We start from the raw sequence: 22425 nt of genomic DNA on the forward strand, positions 1-22425 counted from the left end.
ATCTCATCAATTTCATCCAACCACAATTTTCTTTTCTCTCAGTTTATACACACTTCATATATTTGGTTTTGCTATTAAATCCTCATTCATTTTGCCTGCATGACCATACAACCAATGATTGATAGGCAGGTAGGCAATATCCAACCTCCCCTCCTTAGGGAAAATTATGAAGAAAGTGATGGGTTTGTCATTTACTCTAGATGGGCTCTAGAAAGAATCAGATTATCTGGATAGATAGTTGGGGTTCAGGCCAGAGTACAGAATGGAAATCAAATTGGTTGCTTAGATTACTCTCTTACAGTGAGGCATGGATGGAAGGACCAACACTATCCCTGTTCTGCTAGGCCTCTTGGCCTTCAGTACTATCAACCTCAGCATCCTTAATTAACAGAATGTCAAGGGCTCTGTATATCCTAGCAAGGGCAGCTATTCTCAGTAGCTGTTTTCCTCTTTCTGAACAGCTTAATTCCCTTTGTGTGTTTGTGTGTGTGTGTGTGTGTGTGTGTGTGTGTGTTTGTGTGTGTGTGTGTGTGTAAGCAAGTTTTATTAAAATTTTTCTTTCATTATAAATACTTTATGAACAGAGTGTTGACCAGGTCACATCTTATACATTGATTTTTCCATATTCATCCCTTTTATATAAATCTTTATCACAAATCCATCATTTTTCATCCTGTTTTGTTATTTCATCTCTTTTTTTCCCCCAAAAAAAACATTTTACATATTTCCAATTTTGGCCATAATATTCTTTCCATATTTCTTTATCTTATCTTAATCTCTTCTTAATACATAATACATCAACTGTATCACTATCCACCCTTTAACTCCTAATTTCTTACAATAAGATCAATTAATTGTCTTATTTCTCCATTTGCCAAATATATTTCTCAAAATTCCCCACTTTTCAACTATACACAATATATGTCGTCATGTTCAATTCTTATATTAAAACCCTTTAACTTAATTAATTATACACATCTTATCTTACTCTCTTCTTAATACATAATACATAAACAGTAACAGTATCCACCCTTGATTCCTAATTTCTTACAATAACCTCCATTAATTATCTTATTTCTTCATTTACAGCATATATTTTGAAAATCCCCATCCCACTTTTTAGCATTTCAATTTTGTCTCTTAATTTAACTTGTCTTCATAATTAAACCCAATTACCATTTCATATTTCATCTGCTTTCTGTTTTACTCTAAGCAATATACATCATCATATTGACTTCTTACATTAAAATCCTTTAACTTAATTGACCTTCCACAATTAATAATAATAATACAATTCCCTTAAATCTACTAACATATACCTTATTTCCCTTCCTCCTTTCCACTATTCTTCCCTCTTTAGCCATTTTCTCTTGGTCTCTCCAAAATTCCACTTCTTAGTAATTTCCTCCTTTTATCCCGTTCTTTTGACTTCTATTTTTTTTAATTTATTTATTTATTATGTCTTTTCTCCTGAATCATTTTCTCACTTTTAAATATATAACTTGAGTAATTCTCTCCAAGTTTTCTCCTAGTCTCTTTACACTATTTCCTTCTTTTCCCTTTGTTTGATTCTTTTTGGGGGAATATTCACTCCTATCCACTCTTGTTTTGCTACTATTAATCCCAGTGAAATCATCTAACTGCTTTTTGCTTTCAATTCCTTTTCTTTCAATATTATTTTCTTGCTCCTCACTTATACTCTCTTTTTCCTGCTCTGTATGTTCCAGCAAAATTTCTAACTTTTTATTACCCTTTAGTGATTTACACATATTTTTAAATATCTCAATTAGTTCTTCACACATCCAAGACTCCTTATTGTAAATTTAAAAAATTGTTAACACTTTTACTTTATACTTAATTGAAATTCTAAAGTCCAAATAGTCTCTTTTTAATTCCAAATAGTATCCAATTCAAATATTTATCCAATCCACTCCAAATTAAAGCTTTGTTATTTTCCACAATTGTTGACAGTCGAAACCAAATAGTTCAGAAAAACAGATACTCCTTAAAAGTTCTCACAGTTTCCAGATTAAATCACAGTCACGGCTGTTGTTTTTTCTTCTGTCTTCCCACCAATATTGCAGTACTCACTTTCCACCAGCAAATGTCTCTCTCAAATCCACAATATTCTCAGCAAAAATTCTCAAAAATATTTTAAATCCACATAAAGAGTTCTTTTCCTCCACTTTCTTTTTCTTATGTTGTTTTTATTTTCTCCAAATCCAATTTTAAATCCAGTTGTAAAATTTTCTTTCTTGCGCTTTAGTATTTTAATCTCCTCTTTGTTCTCCCTCCATTAACTTTCCCAAATGCCAATTAGCTGCTCATTTCCACTCCGGGACACCTTTTAAGGTTATTAAAAAATTTTCTTTTTTACCTTTGAGTTGGCCAATCACTCACCTGGTACCAGCACTCCTATCAGACACCACACCTGCACAAACAACTTAGTCCAGTTGCCCCAGCTTCAGAGTGGTCATTTTTCAATGGCCGCCGCCCCTGCCACCAGTTCAAAGAGCAGCCTTCGACCTTTCGAGGAACTTGCCTGTTCCTCTTTGTCATCTGAGGCACCTCTCCTTCTTCACCATCCCTACAGGACAGTTCCAGTCCGAAGACCTCCTGACAGCAATTTGTCTGGCTGGATTTTCGTGGGGCTCATCAGAGTCACTATTTCTCCAGCCGGTCTCGCCACAACGCTTCCAGTTTCTTGAACAGCTTAATTTCCAAGGCAGGTATATCCCCAGTGGCCTTTTATAGAACAGAAATTTTGTATTCTCCTTTGATTCATTGATTATATCACAAAGGATTCTTAGCAATGTGTCACTTTTATAAATCTTAAAACTATATTTAACATGCATTCATTTGTTTGCTCTATGTCTTCTTGATTTACCACATGTTCTTCTAAGGACCCACTTCCACTGTATTCAATTTTTATATTTCTCCTAACATATCCAACTTTCACTTCCATACAACAGAAGTCTCACAATATATCATAAATTGCCCACTGCTATTCTTCCAGCATTTTCCTACTTGTATTAAGATGCATTCTATTAAGATGCACACATTTATCTATGTGGTCTGATTTTTCTAGATTAAAATATAAAAATTAAAAATAAAATACTCAGTTTGGAAAGTTTAGAAAATCAGATGTGTAGTATTGCTGCTGTCTTATACATGGAACGTATGTATGTAACATCTGATGGTTATATTATTCAGGTGTTCAAATTATTTTTTAATTGAAAATGAAGTTATCCTTCAACACCTTGCTCACTACATGTAAGGCATGTGTATTGAAAGTTTTATACACTAAATACTTTGTTAGATGGGGATTTCAGAAAACATTTATTCATTCATTTTCTGTAGCTTCTAGACTACTTCAGCCCATTGGCATTGAGCACCCCAATATGCAATTGGAATTAAAACCATTATGGAAATATTAATAACTTTTTAGAAGATAACTTACAAGGCCAAAGAAGCTGCATACACAGAAAAAGAAAAGGGGTAATAGTTCTGTAGCTGCAAAGTGTTAACTTGGTATTCTCAGACAGACTGTGAAGGTAAAAACAAGAAAAAAAACCCTGGAAATGTTCAGTTTTACAACCATTTATCCAATTTCTTCATTTTACATTTCTTTTCTTTTGAACCAAATTGATTTCTTAGCATACATTGAAGCTAGTAGTTTGGTCAACCAAACTGTATTGTGATGTCGAAGAAGCTCTAAAATTGTTGTAACACTTTGAGGAAGGATGCATCACTTATTGTAATGTGCTTTGTGAAGCATCATTTTCACAAACTTTGCACATCCCCAATAACTAACATGTTTCAAGACGCTAACACAAATAGAGTTCTACTTCTCCTCTGTATAGAACTGTAGTGTTTTGATGGTTCAGATAAATACACTTTGAAAGAGTAAAAGATAACAATGAATAATCTCTTGTCTTATTCTAAGCTGTATCTTAACAGTAAATGCTTCTTTAAAGAGATTTTTGTTTTGTTTTTACTTTTTACAATATTTTCCAAAAGAAAACAAAAGCCCTGGGAATTTTGTTTCTGAATCGTTCTGGCTTTTTTCTCCCAAAGATTCACATCTAAGTCCCATCTTCTGTTAACTCTAAATGAGATGTGAACTTGATAGCATTCTCATCACATAAATAAAATTTCTGTTGCAAGTCCTTTCTTTTATTGAGTTCTGATATTGCACAAATCACTATGGTTTAGCAGGTTCATTTACAACAAACTTTGCAAGTCTTTATTCAGTGGAGATTTCTAGTAGAGTGCACAAAACTACAACTGACAAGTGAGTGCTTTTAGATTGTATGCATGATTTCAATATACACTTCCAGGCATTACAATATTTTCACATTGTTACAGATAGAACAAGACTCTGAAATAAATTCACATTTGCCAATGAACATGTCCCCATCACAAGAAAGCAGCCCAGCAAAAAAGGTAAGGACCTATCATGTAATCTTCAATAGTAAGTCCTTGTTTCAGATCTATAAAATTAATCATATACTTCCATATACACTTATTTGTAATAATTACATTGTTCAGTATTGTGTAGATAATTTCAGCATTGTTTTTTGCTCAAATCTTGTTTTTATTTCCCATTGTTTATGCCATTTTGCCATTTTTAGTTTCTAATAAAATTTGTTACTGTCATTGTGGAACAAAGAAAATATTAAATCTAAGAAAACGCTCATTTAATATTTTAATCTTAGTCTCTAAAAAAAATTGAGACAATATAAATCCGTCTTTTAAAATGGCAATCTTAATCAAAAAGCTGATCAACAGATGTATGATATATTTTTTTTTTTTTTTAATTTGATTTATATGCCGCCCTTCTCCGGAGACTCAGGGCGGCTTACAATGTGCTCAGCAATAGCCTTCATACTTTTGTATATTTTATACAAAGTCAGCTTATTGCCCCCACAAACTGGGTCCTCATTTAACCTACCTTAGAAAGGATGGAAGGCTGAGTCAACCTTGAGCCTTGGAGAGATTCGAACCAGCAGTAAATTGCAGGCAGCTGTGTTAATAACAGGGTGCTTTAAACCACTGTAGTACCAAGGCTCTTTTATTATATATATGATATATTTATTAGGTTTTTTTGGGGGGGGGGAAATCTGTCTATTATTCTTATAAATAGCTCAAGACAGTGAACATATGAAAATCTTTCAGAGTTTTTAATCCAGGGAAAGATTATCTCAGTAAAGAAAAAGAAATATATATATACCTATTTTATATAAAGATTCTATAACAATATCCTATTGCCATTGAAATTATTTATGGTGGAAAAAATCAGACTTTCTCATCATTAATTGATTTTCAAAGTAAGATTTTTTTCCAAGAATTTCATAATAATAAATTTATGAAGTTATAAGTCAGGAATTTTGAGCTGAAATGTATTTTTTAGTTCAGTTGATTAATGCTGTGACAATATTTCTAGCACAACTCATGTTGCATTTACAAAGATGTATATATGAATGAATCCAATGCTAGAAAACTGTAGCATCCCTGGCAGAATGTTCAAGTACTGTGTTTCTGACACACACACACACACGAAATAAACGCTTGGCCTTATTTTCAGGGAGGTCTTATTATTTTTGAGGTGCAGGAGACCCCTTAACCTTGGCCTGTGGATCAGCTGAAGTTCTGTCTCTGTTACTGGCACACTCTTGCCAGAAATTTCTGTTTCTGGCATACTCTTGCCAGCCCTAGCGTCAATGGGCCTCCTTGTTTCTTCCCATGCAAACAGCATGAGGTGAGGAGGCGGGGGAAAGGGGGGAGACATGTCCCACACGCACCTGCCATCCACGCGGAACAGCCTCGCAGAGGCCACTCCCTCAAACCCTAGCTACCGCACACCTTCTCTTAGTGATGGCTGCAAAAAGAATGGCAGGCCCAGCAACGTGCCTCACGCCCCCCTCCTTACCTACTGGTAATAGTGCAATGGTCGCAGCAGGCCAGCCCACCATTCACAAAGCAGCTGCTTCACCGGTGCTGCTCAAGCTACCGCCTCCAGCAACCATAGCCATTTTTGCAGCTGCAAAAGTGGCAGGAGATCCAGTGATGCGCCCCATGTGTTGCTGGGCCTCCTCGTTGTTTCCCATGCAAACAGCATGAGGTGAGGAGGTGAAGTGGGGGAGAAGGGGAGGAACATGCCCCATGTGCCCCACGTGCACCTGCCATCCATGTGGAATGGCCTCGCGGAGGCCACTCCCACAAACCCTAGCTACTGTGCCCCATCTCTTAGTGGCAGCCACAAAAAGAGCGGCAGGACCAGCGATGCGCCTCACGCATCACATTCTTGCCAGCCCTAACCCTGTCAACCTGGGACTGGGAGGAGGGGGACTGGCGCCGGAGCCCCGAGCTTTGTGCAGCCATGAAGTGGGATCGGCATGGTCGGTTCTTGCTCACAGCATTGCAGGCCAGGATCAGGTCAGAGCCACTGCCACTGTCGGCCAAGGGAGAGAGGAGGCGCAATGAAAAAACCCATTTCTCATGTTCTTCTCCTTCCGGCTGGTGGTGTGTTCAGCTCACCAAATCTGGCCTGCTGATCTCGGCCAGCGAGTGGGAGTGGCAGGTGGGGGTGGCAGGTGGGGAGTGCTGGGACACAGAGAAGCAAGACGTGTGTCTTACCTGACTTCCAGCTCCATCGCGTTTCTCACCATTGTGTGCAAGGAAACAAGTTTGTGGGACTACCGTAAAAAACATCTCACGAGTTCAGTCAATTAATTCCAACTTGTCGAACTCGAACCTTTTCCATCTACCACTTCCCCTGCCGGCCGAGATCAGCAGGCCAGATTCAGTGAGCTGAATGCGCTGCCGCCACCTGGGAGGAGAAGAACGTGAGAAATGGACTCTCTCGCAGTGCCTCCTCTCTTTCTTTTCCTCCCGAGCAGTGGCGGTGCATCGGGCTCACCAGATCTGGCCTGCTGATCTTGGCTGGCAGCGGCAGCAGCTCTGATCCAATCCTGGCCAGCAATGCTGCGGGCAAGAACCAGCCACACCGATCCTGCTTCATGGCTGCACAAACAAAGCCCGCACTGGCCACTGCTCGGAGCTCCAGCACGAGTCCCTCTCCCCCCAGTTCCAGGTCGACAGGGCTACGGCTGGCAAGAGTGCGGTGTGCGAGGCGCATTACTGGGCCTGCCGCTCTTTGCAGCTGCCACTAAGGGGCATAGTAACTAGGGCTTGCAGGAGCGGCAGGTGCGTGTGGGGTGCATGGGGCATCCCATGCACCCCACACTCCCCCCTTTCTGAGCCACTAAGCAAGAAAGTTTGGGGAATCTTGGTTTGGAGTTTAATAGTCATTTTCAGGCTTATAAAAAGATACAATATATTCCATTATTCACAATCAACTAACGATGTAGTAGTACACAATACTGGATTTATTTATTTTTTTTTAGCTTTTATGATGTTTGTAGATCCCTTGTTTATTTTATTGTTTTATCTCTTTTTTGTTCCTTGTCTTCACAAGTATTTTCTTTGAAATTTCTAATAAAAAATAGTTTTTTAAAAAATATGATGTTTTTAAATTTCATAGGACCTTGTACTTACTCAGCTACGATCAAAGTCAATTTACAAGAAATTCCGACCTGAAAGCCACATGCTGGAGAACCAGGAAGTTTCTCCTACGAAAAGTGCAACTTCCTCTTCCTTAGCTACCATCAAACTTCATCATGCATTTCCAAAGTAAAAAGGCTGATTTATGCTACATGCAAAACTGGGAGAGGTGTGGGTTTTGTGACAATATAGAGGGGCTTAGATTTCCTTCAGAGGAAGGAATATGGGAATTTTATGGGATAAAATGCAAGTCAACTACTTTGAAAATATCTCTTCTTAGGGACAATACACAGTACAAAAGTATAGAAATACAGTTTATGCAATTCATTTCTTCTTATTAGTTTGGGGAATGCAAATCCACTGTCAAAAATGCCTGTGCTGCTAAAATATTACCCTCTGGACTATGTAGAGAATTCTCTAGAGAACAGTTATTCATGGTTCAGTTGTGGGTGGAGAACACTGACGTTTTGCAAGAGCCTGGATAGAAAATTGTATATCCCTTCTAGGACTCTAATTCGGTTAACAGATGAGGTTAACAACTAAATGTGCTGTAGCATTGTTGCGCACAGAAGCTTTTTCTAATATTTGAGTCTGTTCAGCATCAGTTCTTGCTTTTCCCCAAATGTTCTAAGAAGCAACTGTAAATCATGCCCTTTTAAGGCATATGTAATGGGTGGTGAGGGATGAATAATGTGGAAGTTTGAAGGCTCCTTAGAATTGTTGTGATCTGCAAGCAGTATTCTTGTTTGAGCCTCACTTATAAGGAGGTGTTTCCTAGTGGCATAATATACTAGAGGGAAATGCTTGAATTAAAATTAACATATTTGTTTTCCACAGTTAGAATGCTGAGAGATGGGGAAGAAGTCAGTTGAAGAGACTATAAATTTTTCAGGAGATTCAAGAGCTCAAACTATCAACTCTGCTTTAGAAAGTCAGAGCAAGTCAAGGATTTATTTTCACATAAGCCTTGTGTGTTAGCTCATGTGTGCCTTAGCTCATGTGATCAACACCTCATTGAGAACTGTAAAATACCTCTTAGAAATAATTTTGGCTTTGTTTTCATCATTCATTAGTTTTCTTTATAAATAAAATTGTAAATATCTTTCTTTTTAAAAATGGAATAGAAAGGTATAACAAATCCAGAAAATCATCTGCCAAAAAAAATCTGTTTTAGTTTGTGGCATCATAATTTAGGACTGATTTCTATGTTATTAAGATGTAGCGAATGTAGAAGTGCATGTAACAAGAAGTGCATGTTGCCCTACTTCTTTGTAATATATAAATTACTTGAGTTGGAAGAAAACTTGTTGTTAGTTGTGAAGTTGTGTCCGACCCATTGCGACCCCATGGATAACGTTCCTCCAGGCTTTCCTGTCCTCTACCATCCTCTGGAGTCCATTTAAGCTCACACCTACTGCTTCAGTGACTCCATCCAGCCACCTCGTTCTCTGTCGTCCTCTTCTTCTTTTGCCCTCAATCTTTGCCAGCATTTGCCAGACTCCAGTGAGTCCTTCCTTCTCATTAGGTGGCCAAAGTATTTGAGTTTCATCTTCAGGACCTGGCCTTCTAAAGAGCAGTCAGGGTTGATCTCCTCTAGGACTGACTGGTTTGATCGCCTTGCAGTCCAAGGGACTCGCAGGAGTCTTCTTCAGTACCATAGTTCAGAGGCCTCAATTCTTTGGCACTCAGCCTTTCTTATGGTCCAACTTTCACAGCCATACATTGCAACTGGGAAAACCATAGCCTTGACTATACACACTTTTGTTGGCAGGGTGATGTCTCTGCTTTTTAGTATGCTGTCTATACTTGTCATAGCTTACCTCCCCAGGAGCAAGCATCTTTTAATTTCTTGGCTGCAGTCCCCATCTGCAGTGATCTTGGAGCCCAGGAAAATAAAATATGTCACTACCTCCATTTCTTCCCCATCTATTTGCCAGGAATTGAGAGGGCCAGATGCCATGATCTTAGTTTTCTTAATGTTGAGTTTCAAGCCAACTTTTGCACTCTCCTCCTTCACTCGCATCAAGAGGCTCTTTAGTTTCTCTTCACTTTCTGCCATTAGAGTGGTATCATCTGCATATCTGAGGTGGTTGATATTTCTCCCAGCAATCTTAATTCCAACTTGTGATTCATCTAGCCCCTTTCTCATGATGTGCTCTCATATAAGTTAAATAGACAGGGCGAGAGCATAGAGCCTTGCCGAACTCCTTTCCCAATTTTGAACCAATCAGTGGTTCCGTGTCCAGTTCTCACTGTTGCTTCTTGACCCGCATATAGGTTTCTCAAGAGACAAATAAGATGGTCTGGTACTCCCATCTCTTTAAGAACTTGTGTGATTCACACAATCAAAGGCTTTAACATAATCAATGAAGCAGAAGTAGATGTTTTTCTGAAACTCCCTAGCTTTCTCCAGCTAGGTCCAGTGTACGTTGGCAATTTGATTTCTAGTTCCTCTGCCTCTTTGAAATCCTGCCTGTAGTTCTCCATCCACATACTGCTGGAACCTAGCTTGTAGGATTTTAAGCATAACCTTACTAGCATGTGAAATGAGTGCAATGGTGCAATAGTTTGAACATCTTTTCCAATCCTGCGGCCACTGTTGAGTTTTCCAAATTTGCTGGCAGATTGAGTGTAGCATTTTTACTACATCGTCTTTTAAGATTTTGAATAGCTCAGCTGGAATACTGTCACCTCCACAACAGCTTTGTTGTTGCTCAGATTTCCTAAGGTCCATTTGACTTCACATGCTAGGATGTCTGGCTCAAGGTCAGTGACCACCCCATCATGGTTATCAGGGATGTTAATCTCGTTCTGTGTAATTTTGCCACCTCTTCTTAATGTATTCTGCCTCCTTTAGGTCCCTGCCATTTTGGTCCTTTATCATGCCCATCTTTGCATGAAACATTTCCTTCATATCTCCAATTTTCTTGAAGATGTTTCTGGTCCTTCCTATTCTATTGTTTGCGAACCTCTGTCCATAGTTCTTCAGGCACTCTGTATATCAGATCTAATTCCTTAAATCTATTTGTTACCTCTACTGTATATTCATCAGGGATATGATTTAGTTCATACCTGAGTGGCCTAGTGCTTTTCCCTACTTTCTTCAATTTAAGCCTATATTTTGCAATGAGAAGCTCATGATCTGAGCCACAGTCAGCTCCTGGTCTTGTTTTTACTGACTGTATAGAGCTTCTCCATCTTTGGCTGCAGAGCACATAGTCAATCTGATTTTTGTGTTGACCGTCTGGTGATGTCTATGTGTAGAGTCATCTCTTGGATTGTTGGAAAAGAGTGTTTGCTTTTTTTTTTTTTTGGTTTTAATGTTTTATTAAGAAATTATAATAATACAATTTTTATCCATCCGGTTACATAGTATGGAAAAAGAAATAAATACAAATTACATATTGTACATATATAGATAATCTCTGCAGACCAGTTACATGGTATAAAAGAAATTGTGTTCTCATATCATTCTTAGTGTATATTTATATAATAATCTTTTACGATAAATTAGTAAATACATAAATCACGTCTTTTGCTTACCCATGTAACCTTTCCTTGCCTTATTATATTTCCTACCATCTGCAGTACATCTTCTCTTTCTATTTCATTTAACTATTCGTTGTACTTGCTCTGGTCTTTTTCCTTTTTTTTTTTTTTTATTTCAACTTCCTCTTCTCTAACCACCCGTACCACTTGTCCCATACGCTATAATAATCAGAATCTTCTCTGTCATTAATTTCTAATGTTAATTTATTCATCTCGGCACATTCCATTATTTTGCCAATTATTTGTTCCTTAGTTGGTATTTTTTTCTCTTTCCATTGTTGAGCAAAAGCGATTCTTGCTGCTGTTATTATATGCACTGCCAAGTATTTCTTCTTTTTTTGTCATTTCCGTCTTAAGAATTCCCAGGAGAAGTATTTTAGGATCTAATTCAAAGGTTTCGCCTATTATTTCTGAAAGCCAATTGCAAATCATCTTCCAATATTTTTTTGCTTGAGAGCAGGTCCACCAGCAGTGGTAAAAAGTACCTTGCTGGTGTCCACACTTCCAGCACTTTGGGCTTGAGTTGGGGTAGATCTTGGCAATCCTAGCTGGTGCTAGGTGCCACCTATAAATCATCTTGTACTGGTTCTCCTTGTAAGTGGTTGCCTTAGTAAATCTTATATTGTTGTTCCATATTTGATCCCATTCTTCCAGATTTATATTTTTCCCAATATTTTTGGTCCATGCTAGCATTGGGTCTTTAACCACTTCTTCCATCAGGTCATATTCTACTAAATAGTTGTACAATTTAGCTAATAATTTATTATCTGTACTCATCCAAATCTTATCAAAATCTTTGCTACCCATTTCTATACCATATTGTTCTTTATCTTTTTTGTATCTTGATTTTATCTGTGCGTATGTCCACCATTCAACAAAAGTGCCTTGTTCTTTTAATTGTTCTATTGTTTTGAGATTCCCTGCTTCATCTAGAATTTCTTTATATTTTACAGTTTTACCATGATCCAAAACGTTTGGGTAAATTATCGCCTCCATGGTTGAAAGCCAGCAGGGAATTTTAGAGTAGTGTTTTCGTCTTATTTCTTCCCACGTTGACTTCAATATATCCCTCAATTTATGTTTATTGAAATGTGTTTTGGTTTTTTTCCCCATTTCCCATAAATAGGCATGCCAACCCATCTGGAGATCATGCCCTTTTAGCGTTAGGATTCTTTTGTTCGCTAAAGTCGCCCATTCTTTTAGTCAAACAAGAATTGCTGCTTTATAATATGTTTCCCATATAGGTAATCCAAGCCCTCCTCTATTTTTTTTATCTTGTAAACTCCTGATTGCTATTCTTGGTTTTTTTCCTCCCCAAATAAATTTCCTAATAGTGGCATTAAATTCGCTAAAAAAAATTTTGTCTAATTTAATTGGCGCTGTTTGGAACAAATACAACAGTTTGGGTAGGATGCTCATTTTAATTGTCGCTATCCTCCCAAGGAAGGAAATTTGCAATTTCCCCCACTTCTCTAAGTCTTGTTTAATGCTTTTTACCAAGGGGACATAGTTGTCCTCTTTGAGGGCCAGGTACTTTGTTGAGATCCATACTCCCAGATATTTAACTTTTTTCACAATTTGGATTCTCATAGATTTCTCCAAGGTTTCCTTCTGGTTTTTCGTCATATTTTTGGTGAGCATTTTGGTTTTAGATTTATTTAATTTGAGCCCCGCTACTTCTCCATATTTATCAAGTATTTCCAATATTTGTATACCTGTTTCCACTGGTTCTTCCATAATTAAAGCATCGTCCGCGAACGCTTGAACTTTATATGTTTCTTTCCTAATTTTAAGCCCTTTAATTTGATCACTCTCTCTAATCTTCTTCAATAGCACTTCTAGTGCAAATATGTACAAAAGTGGTGACATTGGGCATCCCTGTCTTACTCCTTTGCTGATCTGAAATGTTTTGGTGAGTTCACCGTTTACTAAAATATTGGCCCTTTGCTTCTCATAAATCGTGTTTATTGTGTTTGTAAAATTTTGTCCAAATCCCATTATATTCAGTTGTTGCTTTATAAACTCCCAGTTCAAATTGTCGAAGGCCTTCTGTGCATCTAAAAATACTAATGCCACCTCTTTTTCCGGGTGTTCCTCGTAATATTCTATCATATCCAGAATCGTCCTTGTGTTATTCCTAATTTGCCTCCCTGGGAGGAATCCATTCTGGTCGCTATGTATTATCTTATTGAGGATTCTTTTTAATCTTTCCGCTAATATGTTCATGTATATTTTATAATCAATATTAAGAAGGGAAATTGGCCTATAATTCTGTATCAATTTGGTATCCGATCCTTCTTTTGGTAAGAGTGTAATATAGGCCTCTCTCCAAGATTCTGGTATTTTGTTTTTCATTAAGGCCTCATTAAAAATTTCAAGCATTCTTGGGAGTAAAATGTCTTCTAATTCTAAATTTTTATATAATTCCCCTGGGAATCCGTCCGGGCCCGGAGATTTGTTTTTTTTCAATTTGGCAATTGCAGTCTTTAACTCTGTTAATGTGATCTCTTTGTTCAACATCTCTTTTTCCTCCTCTCCGATCTGTGGCATTCCCTCCTCCAATAAATATTGTTTTACTTTCTCTTTGGGTATATCTTCTTCTTTATATAAAGACGCATAGAATTCGCGTGCTATTTCCTGTTTTTCTTCTTCCTTAGTTGTGATATGGCCTTCGGTGTCTTCTAATTGGAGAATAATTCCTTTCTCTCTCTCTTTTTTAATTCTGTAGGATAACCACCTTCCTGGCTTATTGGCATTCTCGAAGTAATATTGTTTTGTTCTCTTAATATTATATGTTAATTTTTCTTGATCTATTATATTTAATTTATGACGAATATTCATCCAATTTTCTTTTATTATTTCATTGTCAGGGTTTTGTTGCGCCTCTTTCTCTGCCTTTGCCAGTTCTTCTAGCAATGTTCTTTGAACTTCTCTCCTCTCTTTATTTCTATATGCTCCATATGATATCATTAGGCCTCTTAAATAGGCCTTCATCGTATCCCAGATTATTCCCCGGTCCATTAATTCTTTTTCATTTTCTTCAAAAAAAATTGCTAACTCCCCCCTGACTTTGTCAATATTTTTTTTGTCTCTCAAAAATTGTGTATTCATTCTCCATCTTGTGTTCTTTCTCTTATATCTACTTTTCCATCTGATTTCCAATGGATTGTGGTCTGCCCAGGTATTGGGTAAGATTTCTGCTGATACAATGTCCATACCCAAGTTCCTGCTTACCCACATCATGTCTATTCTAGACCATGATTTATTGGGGTTAGAATAAAAGGTGTATTGTCTTTTATTGGGGTCTTTTATTCGCCAAATATCTACAAGGTTTAGTTCATCCACTAAGTCGAAGAAGGTTTTTGGTAAATTTTTCCTTTTTGTCTTTTGACCTCTGGGTCTTTTGTGATCTTTGTTCGCGTCGACCACTCCATTGAAATCCCCAATGATGCAAATATTATTGTTATCTAATCCTCTTATTATTTCTTGTGTTTTATTAAAAAACTCTTTCAGATTTTTATTTGGTGCATAAATCGCTGCTATTAATATTGCCAAATTGCCCCTCTCAATTTCAACAATTAGTAATCTACCTTTGGGGTCTACATATTTTAGTTCTGTCTTCATTTCTTTTTTAATATATAATGCCACCCCTCTCTTTTTCTTCATGGCTAAGGAGGTGTAAAGATTCCCCAATTTTTTATATTCCAAATATTTTTTGTGTTCTTTTTTAATGTGTACCTCCTGAAGACAGACTATGTCTGCATTTTGTGTGACTAATTTGTTAAAGAAGATTTTTCTTTTTTTATGATCATTAAGTCCATTTACATTAATCGATATGATTTTCCAATCATCCATCCTTTTTGCCTTGTGTTAATTTACTTAAATTTGAGGTTGGTGTTTGCTCGGACTGCTCTTTGAGGTCTTTGTTTCGTCTCTGCTTCTCTACTTTATTTCTCTTCCTTTTCTTTCTCCTCTGAGCTCTCTTTCCCCGTCGGGACCTCTTCTTGGGATCTTCTTTGGGTGAGTTCTTCTTCTGTGATCACAGCTTCCAATTCCTCTTTGTACTTTGTTCGTCTTCTGACCCTCTCAGTTGGTCAAGGAATTCTTGAGCCTCCACCAAACTGTTTATTTTAATTCTCCTCCCTTGCCAAGTGATCAGCATGCCCTCCGGCAAGGTCCATCTGAAAAGTATATTCCTTTTGTTCAGCTGTGTGGCAAGGAATCTGTAGTCTCTTCGTTGTTCTCTCACCCTCCTCGGCACTTGCTTCAGGACAACCACCTCCTTTTCCTTATAATTGATCAGTTCTTCTTTTACCATTTTATAAAAGATATCCTTAACTTTCTTTCTTGCGAACCTTATATGTACCTCTCTGGGTAGTTTATTCCGTCTAGCGTAGTTCATCTGTACTCTGTACACCTCGTCCAATTCTTTTATTATATCGTCTGTATCCTGTTGGAGCACCTCCGCTATTAATTCAGCCATTACTTGGCCTAAATTTTCGTCCTTGTCTTCTGTAACGTTTTGGAAACGCAGATAGAAAGAAGCCCTATCCATTTCCAACTGCGTAATCGAATCCTCCAAATCTCTGTTCTGGGCCATTAATTTTTGATCTACTGTCTTTAGATCTTTCTCTTGTTGTTCCACCTTGGATTCTATTTTTTGTATTCTCTGTTCGTTCTTTCGTATGGCTTGTTGTATGTCACTCATTTTTTGGTCAATGCCTTGTATGTCTGTTTTCATTTCCTGATGGTTATTAGACATTTTCTCTTGCATTAAGAGCATTGTCTCTTGAATCATTGCTAATGACGACTGCATCGCTTGCATTGTTGGAATCACTGATGATTTCTCGATTTTTGGTAGCCCCTCTATCGATTTTTGGGTTGCAGGGATGACATTATAATTGTGGGACTTGATACGCTGGGAGTTACTTTCTTTCCTGTTTTTGCCACAGGGGATGCAAAACTTGTCATCTCCCTCAGTACTTTCGCCTGTTCTTTGACTATCCTTTCTATGTTACTCCAAACAGTCATCCACTAATTGACTTCCCTTGCTTAATTTACCAAGACTAAGAAGAGAATTTTTTTGGGGTATTCCCAATTTACAAGACAGGTAGTAATAATACAGTCGACCTTTTCTCCGCTATGCTGCCTACTACTTAGCTTTGTTGACTAATCAATATTTAGGAACTGTGTTTCTTATTTAGTTTAACTCCTGATTATTAATTAATTAGATTCTCAATTCTTAAACAGAAAAAAAAGTAATAATAATGATAAATCCTTTCAGTACAAATATATATAATCAATAAATTAATACTCAGTGTCCAATCAGTAAGCACTTAATTAATTGATGTTATAGAATAAATCACTATTTTATAAAAATTAATCCTTGGTAATATTAAACACAGTAATCAGTCAATAGCCACTCTATGCAATGGAAAATAGAAAAACAAGACAAAAAAGTATCTAATGAATAAGTGATATATAAATAGTTAGATAGATAGTTAAGTAAATATATAAATAAATAGGTATATAGATAAATAGAAGAGAGTAGATTCTAATATGTCTATACAGATATTTAAATATATTAATTAGCTATGTTGTATTACTACTTTTAATACTTTGAATATATAGGTACTTTAAATATTTTGAATACTTATATAAATATTTTAAATACTTTAAATGTATAGAGAAACAAAAGAAAGAAGAATAAATATGTATATATTATAATTTTAGACTATTTTTAAACTAATAACAATATGTATTAATATAAATTTAAATTCAGTTCTCCTTAGTCCCTTCAAGTACCACACTTGTTAGAGTCTATGCAGGAAGGTACATTAATTTAATATCACCCTTCTACTTCTCGTTTCTTCAAGATCTCCAACACCTTGTAAAAGTAAGTTTGATTGTTCCGTTTATCTCTTCCTGGTGCTCCTTCTTTCCTCTCTAGCTCTTCGTTGTTCTTCTCGTTGGTATTAAGTATGGTTGCACTTCCGGTCCTAAATTTCCGGTCGTTCTCCTCTCCAGTCAGCAGAATCTCTTCCCCACGTCCTCAGTGCTCGATCTATACAGCAAATTAAATCCAAAAAGGTAGTGCCGCTGTTCCGCTTGTCGATCTTTCCTCCTTCTTTCTTGCCGGCCTGTCTGCGATCTTTTTAGCTGTCAATCCTCCTCCTCTCTTTCAATCACCGCTTTTTTCCTCTTATGAGCCCTTCCACTCTGACCCAGCCAGCGAAGCTTTGCCGATCTCAGGCGCGCTCTGAAGAAAGTGGTTATGAGTGCGCTCGCCTCTCTTTCCCGGAATCTTTGCTTCCCCTCTTGTTGGCTATCGTGGCTTCGAGTCTGCCATTAAGAGGCAGACGCGCCCCGTTAGCTTGACAGTGGAAATCGGTCGCGCCGGGTGGGTTTGCGCTCCACCACTCGACTCACTGAAGCCCCACTATTGTCCGCGAAACCCTCCAGGCTTCCACGCCTCGAACGGTCCCCAAAACGTTGCGTTAAGTGGCAGTGGGAGAGAGCGATCACTCTCACCACGCCATGACACCACAAGTCACCAACCGGAAGTCAAGAGTGTTTGCTATGACAATCATATTCTCTTGACAAAATTTTATCAGCCTGTGCCATGCTTCATTTTGTGCCCCAAGGCCAAACTTGCCTGTTATTCTGGTTATCTTTTGGCTTCCTTCTTTAGCATTCCAATCCCCCATGATGATAAGGACATCATTTTTTGGTGTTAATTCTATAAGGTGCTGTAGGGCTTCATAGAACTGGTCAATTTCATCCTCTTCAGCACCAGTAGTTGGGGCATAGACTTGAACTACTGTGATATTGAATGGTTTGCCTTGGATTCGAACTGAGATCATTCTGTCATTTTGGGGATTGTATCCCAGTATTGCTTTTCCTACTCTTTTATTGATTATGAAAGTTACTCCATTTCTTCTGAGGGATTCTTGCCTGCAGTAGTATATCTGATGGTCATCTGAATTAAATCCACCCATTCCTGTCCATTAGTTCGCTGATTCCTAAGATGTCGATGTTCAGTCTTGTCATCTTTTGTTTTACCACGTCCAGCTTGCCTTGATTCATGGATCTTACATTCCAGGTTCCTATGGCGAATAGATCTTTACAGCATCAGACTTGCCTTTCACTACCAGATGCATCCACAGCTGAGCGTCCTTTCGGCTTTGGCCCAGTCACTTCACTCTTTCTGGCAGTACTAGTACTAGCCCTCTGCTCTTCCCCAGTAGTATATTGGATACCTTCCGACCTGAGGGGCTCATCTTCCAGCGTCATATCTTTTTGCCTATTGGTACTGTCCATGGGGTTTTCATGGCAAAGATATTGGAGTGGGTTGCCATTTCCTTCTCCAGTGGATCACATTTGTCAGGAAGAAAACTAACAAAGTATTATTTAATAAAGGAAAACAACAAATGTATCTGGATGCAAATATTCCTAATGAAGTTTTGAAGGGAAAGAAATAGAACAGAAGTCTGTTTTATAATATAAGTTCTATGAACTGGGAAGGATATTTGCATTTAAAACAGGTGTTGTCAGGAGTCCTATCATAAGTGAGTGCCCCTTAATAAATAGAAGACCTAGTTATTGCTCATTCATGTATTCATGCACTCATTCAGTTTCTATAACCACACATCTCAGTCAGTGACTCTGATTTAGAAAAATATAATGCACTTGACCATGAGCAGGGCCGGATTTTCCTATAGGCTAACTAGGCTTCAGCCTAGGGCCTCAAGATCAAGAGGGGCCTACATTCAAATTGTTAGCAAAATTAAAATTACACTTTCATTATAGGTGAAAGGGCCTCATAAGTGGAATAGCCTAGGGCCTCTTTTCATCTAAATCCGGCCCTGACCATGAGAGAACCAATTTGATGTAATTCTTAAAGTGCTGGGCTAGAAACTGGGAAATTATGAGTTCTATACCTCCTTTGGCATGAAAATTTGCTGGGTGACTTGGGGCCAAGTTCTGATTTGGGACTCATTCTTAATCCATTCCTGTTACAGGATCTTGTTGGGGAAAATAGAAGGTGACAGCATTATACCGTGAATGATACAAGATAAAACTGGGGTGTAAATCAAATAATTTTCCTGTGGCATATCATCCCCCCTTAGGCAAAATTGTCCCATCTCTCTCAACATTTCAGAAGTTCCTTAAAACCTGGTTGTATCAATAGGCCTTAGGATCTCAAGGAGATGGAGATCTGATGAGATGGCTCCATTGTTTGTAATCTTAGCCTTTTCATAATAATATTATTTGTTTTTCCTAATTGTTTTTTAAAATTGTTTTTATGAGTTGCTTTTATGCCACACAGAGTAATTTCCTCGTGAAACAGGTGACCATATAATGAGAGAGCAATTAGTTCAATACATCACCATTTTGGATTAGCGATCCCTCCTTATGGATTTATCCGAAGCTAGATGAGTGTATATTTATGGAAATAGTCTTTTTTAACATCTGGAATTGGAAAAATGTTTTATGTTAGAATGTTGCAGAACATACAAATTATGATAAGGCTGTTTATGTCAGTTCAGAAAGATCTGAATAAGAGTTTGGGATATTTGGGGGCCTAAATTGTTCTTATAAATAAAGTTGATTCTAAAGGCTATCAGTAGTAAAGAAGGAAACACAGAAGAGAATTCTATAGGGAAATTAGATATCAAGTTGGAGACCATAGCAATAATTTACTTATATTGTATTGACTTTCTATGGGAATTACATATTTTAAAGATGCACACCCCAATGTTTTGCCTTGATTTTAATTTAAACCCACCATGTCCTCTTTGTCTATCATCCAGATTGTCCTACTAATTAAAAATAGGGGTTGTCTTTATCTCTGGCAGACAGTCTTCAAAACAGAAGAAAGCTATTCAGACTGCTATTCGTAAAAACAAAGAAGCTAATGCAGTGCTAGTTCGGTTGAACAGCGAACTCCAGCAACAACTGAAGGTAAGGAATGCTCATGCATCTCTTTTTGCCCTTGTACATGAAGAAAATGTAAACATTAGTATAAAATATAAATGTTCTTGAAATAGAAGAATGGGTGGCTGAGAACTGGAGTGAAAAGGAACCTTCCATGAATTAAATAAATTTAAATATATTTATGAAAGTTATAAATGTGAATTCCCTACACTGACAGAAGCTACCCTCTCCCTTCATGTCCCTGTATGAATAAATGTTTATATGTAATCATATTAGCACTTAAAAAAATAAAACTTTGTGGTCATGCGATGAGGAAATGTCCTTTTTGCAGATACAATCCCATTACTCCAAATGTATTTGAAATGGAAAATAAAACATGTCTTCTTTTTAGTTAATTAATCTTTTTGATGCAAAAGATACTTTGCTGCAGTAATAATTTGGGTTTTGATATTTAATATATCTTGAATATATATAACATATACAGTAGAATACATTATAGTACATAAGATACTCATCAGAATTTTTTCTTAACTGCAAATAAGTCAATTTCTAACAAATAAGACAGCAGAAGAACTCATAAATTATAAATAAAATTGAAATAACTGTTTTCTGAAATATAATTTATTTACTGCCTATATCTAAGGAAAAAAATGTGACATTATTAACGTTAATGTTCTTTCCAGTGGTACTTCTTATCAAGTGATTGACATGGGTTATTGACTGCATTTCTTTCATATTTTTTGACCAAGTTGAGTTAATTCAATGATGGTCCCTAAAACTCTTTATCAATGAATGCATTCACCTGATCAGTATTACAGTAGAGTTCAAAATAGTGCTAGATAGATCAAAAGTCCATGGTTTAGCTTTCAGAAACTTAAAGAATATTTTGGAAAAAAAATATTTGTATCTTAATATACAGTATTGAAACTTCTTAAGAAATCACAATATAAACTAAACTAAAAAAAATCAGGGCAATGATGGTGGAGCATTCACATTACCAAGCTATCCAACATTTGAATGTCAGTTTATTTTGTTATTGCTATAGTTTATTGAAAGGACACATAGTGAAACTCAGAAACTGCAAAAGTAGAGTTCATAAGTTTGCATTTTAAAACAAAATTATTTTTTATATATGCATATTTCTACCAAGTTGCTCTCTAATTATTTCATATTATTTGTGCTATTTAGGAAGTTCACAAGGAACGAATTGCACTGGAAACTCAATTGGAGCAACACCGACCTGTAACTGTCTTATGAAATTATTTTTACACACAGTTTGTTCTATGAAACATGGCACTTTGTATAATATGTTGGCTTTTTTTTTCTAATAAGGCAACTTCATCTGGAAGAAATGGTTGCCAGATATCTTTACATTTCTTGTACCAGTTACCTTGTTGGCAAGAAGATGCACACCATCCAAATAACAACCATAGTACCTAGACTATTTTCCCACTAATCTAGCCAACCCTTTATTTCCAAAGGACAGGGAGAAGGACATTTATATTTTGTATGTGTGTATCCAAAAAATTAGTTTATATTTTGCTTAATACTGTCTCATACTTTTAACTATTATTTTCATATGCTTTCTATAAGCATTTATAGGACATTGTATTTATTATGTATAATATCTTCCTAGTTTCCCCAACTTGTTTTACGATCACTAATGACCTTTGGTAGAAGCACAAATCTTGTTGTATTGATAAAATATATCCACACTCTTCTTTCTACAACTTATCACTGCATATCAATTGCTTGCCTATTTCTGGAAGCTGACCGGGATGAAATCCAGCAGGTTCTGGAGAACCAATAGCGGAAATTTTGAGTAGTTTGGAGAACCAGCAAATACCACCTCTAGCTGGCCCCAGAGTGGGGTGGGAATGGAGATTTTGCAATATCCTTCCCCTGCCATGCCCACCAAGCCACACCACGCCCACCAAACCACGCCCACAGAACCGGTAGTAAAAACTTTTGGATTTCACCACTGAAGCTGACATACTGTCACTGTTCTCATATTTCTGCTGCAGTTTGAAGGAAGCAATGTACAGTAACCTGCAACCATTGTTTAATACACTGTGTACACAATTATTAGGCAAGTTGTATTTGGGGGGATTTATTTCATTATTGAACAACTATAGTGCTCTCAATCAATCCAAAATGTTAATAAATCTCAAACCTGAATATTTAAGAAAGTAAAAGTGAGGTTTTGGCTTTCTTGGGAGAATATCTATGTGTGAACAATTATTGGGCAACTATTAGTGTGCAGAATTATTATGCAACTAAATGAAAAATGAAAATTTGCCCATTTCACTTGTTTGTTTGCATCTGTTAAGAATAATAAACAAACAACTCAAAATGTACAAATAAATATTTCTG

At 37.0% G+C, this 22425-nt stretch overlaps 1 protein-coding gene across 1 annotated transcript in view; it reads left to right on the forward strand.

Moving 5' to 3' along the window:
• Window positions 1–22151, forward strand: part of REPS2 (RALBP1 associated Eps domain containing 2) — a 130258-nt gene extending 108107 nt beyond the window's left edge. The window contains exons 17-20 of the mRNA XM_070943593.1: window positions 4369–4446; window positions 7547–7695; window positions 19974–20079; window positions 21241–22151. Of these exons, the coding sequence (XP_070799694.1) occupies window positions 4369–4446; window positions 7547–7695; window positions 19974–20079; window positions 21241–21309 (402 nt within the window). The 3' untranslated portion in view covers window positions 21310–22151. The remainder of the gene's footprint in view (window positions 1–4368; window positions 4447–7546; window positions 7696–19973; window positions 20080–21240) is intronic.
• Window positions 22152–22425: the final 274 nt, after the last annotated feature.

This window comes from Pituophis catenifer, unplaced genomic scaffold (genome assembly GCF_029215685.1).
Source record: "Pituophis catenifer annectens isolate HBS135680 unplaced genomic scaffold, rPitCat1.0.hap2 SCAF_4, whole genome shotgun sequence".
NCBI classification, from domain to species: Eukaryota; Metazoa; Chordata; class Lepidosauria; order Squamata; family Colubridae; genus Pituophis; species Pituophis catenifer.